The sequence below is a fragment of the Atta colombica genome, unplaced genomic scaffold (assembly GCF_001594045.1).
Source record: "Atta colombica isolate Treedump-2 unplaced genomic scaffold, Acol1.0 scaffold190, whole genome shotgun sequence".
Classification (NCBI taxonomy): domain Eukaryota; kingdom Metazoa; phylum Arthropoda; class Insecta; order Hymenoptera; family Formicidae; genus Atta; species Atta colombica.
In genome coordinates, this window is record NW_017259283.1 from 81566 (window position 1) to 84998 (window position 3433).

The window sequence follows — 3433 nt, forward strand, 5'->3', positions numbered from 1 at the left end:
AATTGAATACATCGTAAATAGAAATCTATTTAACATTGCATTAAATGAAGATTAAAATTTTTATGTGTTATTATGTAATTTGAAAATTATTACTTTTTCAGATATAGTTATAGCATTTAATACATTTTGATGCAAATGTGGCAAATGGCCTATCTTTCAAGTCTTCCTCGCAGTATTCTCTATCTTAAATTATGTTCATGTAGACTTGTAATTAATCATTTTATTAATGCAAGTTGACAGTTTCGACTTAACTTTCCATCAATGATACTCAGAATTATGTCATATCATAAGTCTTATTCGTGTCTTCAAGAATTCTGATTCCTGCTGATATTATACTTGTTGAATTTCAGATAGTTGAATTTTTTTTTCTGTACACACACACACACACACACACACACACACACACACACACATACACACGCGCGCGCGCGCGCGCAGAAGAAATTCAACTTACCTGAAATCTATATTTAACAAGATATTAGCAGGAATCAAAGTCCTTGAAAATACGAATAAAACTTGAATACTTCTGACATGTCTGTTTCAAACGTATCGTTGATGAAAAATTAAGTCAAAACTGCCAGCTTGCACTAATAAAGTGGTTCATCGCAGGCCAACATGAACGTAATTTAAACTATGAAATACTGCGAGCAAGTTTTTCAAGATAGATTCACATTTGTGTACTATGTCTAAATGGCTATATCCGAAAAAGGATAATAATTTTCAAATTATATAACACATAAAAATTTTAATCTATCTTTATTTAATGCAACATTAAATAGATTCCTATTCATGATGCATTCAATCAAAATTGAAATTTAATTCTACAAAATTCATTATTTGTATCTCTAAAAGATCTACTTAACCTTATACGTATTATAAGTATTATAAGTATTGTATCTCTAAAATATCTACTTAACCTTATAAGTATTATAAACATATAAATATTTGCATTTTTTACCTCGCACTTTCATAAAAATCTCTAAATTGATTTTCAGCCCATTATACTACTTCACCACACTTTATTTCTCGCCATGATTTTTTCACTCAGTCACAAGTAATGAAGAATTGAATTTGATGATTAGCTACTAGTATTGAAATTTAGGTTACAGATTCGAGATTTGAAATCTGAGATTGGAATGAGACTTGAGATTTGAGGAACGACTATGAATTCTGGCTTTAGCAGGAAAGAAGAAAGTCACATCCGCTGATTAAATTCCTCGCATCTTAAGTCAATATTCATAAGGTGCGTTCTACTTAATGCAATTAGTAACCCCACGTATATTATTTTATCTGTGTTTAATATTTGATGACAAGAAGGGTAAAATGACACTCGCAAATATTGCGAATGTTAAATGGGACCCACTTTAAAGCCAGATAATATACACAACACAGGTCGCAGGGTGTAAGTGAATGTGTATTTCAGATTATAGTAGATTGCAGACTGTAGGATACAAAGATGTGTTAATATAAGTTGAAGGAGACACCCAAGTTCCTGCGCCCTGCAACCTATTAAAATACATTTGTTAGGTTAGTTTCTAGTTTTGCGACTTTCGTTCTGCGTGCTATGTAGATCGGACTTAAATGCGCGCGCGCGCGTGAGAGAGAGAGAGAGAGATTCTTATATTTAAGAGTCTCGAGTGCAATTTAAAAATATCATAAACCAATCAGAGATGCGTCGCATTAAGATATTTAAAATAGTTTTAAAATAAGAATACCGGCCTTAGAATCGCGCAAGTATTCTCAAGAAGTACTTGCGTTCGAGCCGTATGGACACACCTGCAGTTGATCCGAGGTGATGACGTTGAAAGTCGTGCCATTGGTCGAGTTTGCTACGCCGATGATGGAGCCCACAGGAAGAGAGACTGGTACGCCGACCCCGGGTACGCCCGGAACACCCGATACCGTAGTGACACTCGCCGTGACCGCGACAGGATGTGCCTCGTGCTCACTCGTCAGCGTAGCCGCCTCCTCGGTCTCGCTCGTCAACGGTTCGGACATGTCCGGTAGCACGGCGACACTTTCCGATGTTTGACTCTCCTCCATTTCGGCTGTTCTCGTCTCGTCTCGCCTCGTCTCCGCGCCTCTTCGTCAGTTCTCGCACTCCTTACTACAGTTGCCTAGTGCAGTCGCCACCGTAGCGCCGATATCTCACCGATTTGTCACCAAGCGCTGAGCACGATTCGCTCGCGTTCCTCGTTCGTTTGCGCAATGATATCGGCGCACGCTTAGTGGGACGCTGCGTAATGACGTATGTACATACTTACATACGCTACTTCTATTATAAACAGCAAGAGTCTTCAAAGGCATCATCTTTCCTTGCGCTGTATATGTTTCCGTTATATTTTTATGCATATTATGGTTGCACAGTGTGCCATAATTGACTGACAGTACTGAAAATCTGTACATATAATGTACGTGACGTAAACTATAGATTTTTAGCACTGGCAGTAAATTTGAAACGCAACCTAAGTATATGTTGCATTGCAAATTAAAAATAAATAAATTTTTGTTTTTCAGTTAAAAACGGATATCTATAGTTCTAGTTTACATCGAGTTTAATTGATACGCGTACTAACTAATATCTTTCTATCTTAATTTCGATACATTAAAAAAACGGTGTATTAAGCTAGTTCAATATGTATATTATGTATCTACATGATGAATTAACCATATTGTATACGTCTAAATGCATCGTTGAAATTAAAATAATTTAATAGAAAGTTACTAGTTCGTACGCGTATTATTGGGTGCGTTCCGACATTCACTGCCAATGCTGAAACTATATAGTATATGTTACGTGCGCTATAGATTTTCGTCACTGGTATTGAATATCGGAACGTACTCTATATAAGTATAAAGAAGGTCTGTAGATTTGTATTGTATATGCCTATATATGTTTCAAAGCTACCGAACGTTAAGAAAGAATCGCAAAATTACGTGTAATTCAAATTACACGGAAAGAATTTTTTCTTAGAGTTTATTCTGAAAATATTATAGTCATGGGACAACATTGTATTTAGAAGAATTTTAATATAAATCTCTCTCTCATTCGTTAATAAAACTACAATAAAATATAAAATCAGTTTAATTTTACCGAGGTGCATGGTAAAAATCTTTAAAATATTGTATTGTATCACACCTACTATATTTTTAAGATAAATTTTAAAAGAAAATTCTCGTCATGTACCTATCGTTATATTTTTTTTCACAATGAATTGATATATTCAAATCATTATTTTTTATTCTTTTTTTATATAATAAATTGTATTTTAATCGATATCTTTTTAAGCTAGGTTGTTCCACTTTTCAATAAACTTCAGTTTACTGTCTTACTTTCTTAGGGCCGGTTATTCCACCTTTTGATAAATTTTACCTGTTGAGTAAGAAGCAAGATTACCCAATCACATGCGCGGATTATCAGATTTATCTCACA

The 3433-nt window shown here is 34.6% G+C and overlaps 1 protein-coding gene across 1 annotated transcript in view; it reads right to left on the reverse strand.

The window, feature by feature from the left end:
- The window catches only part of LOC108686821 (deformed epidermal autoregulatory factor 1), a 39012-nt gene extending 36770 nt beyond the window's left edge, over nt 1-2242 (reverse strand). Inside the window, exon 1 of the mRNA XM_018192303.1 lies at nt 1777-2242. Within this exon, the coding sequence (XP_018047792.1) occupies nt 1777-2043 (267 nt within the window). The 5' untranslated portion in view covers nt 2044-2242. The remainder of the gene's footprint in view (nt 1-1776) is intronic.
- Nucleotides 2243-3433: the final 1191 nt, after the last annotated feature.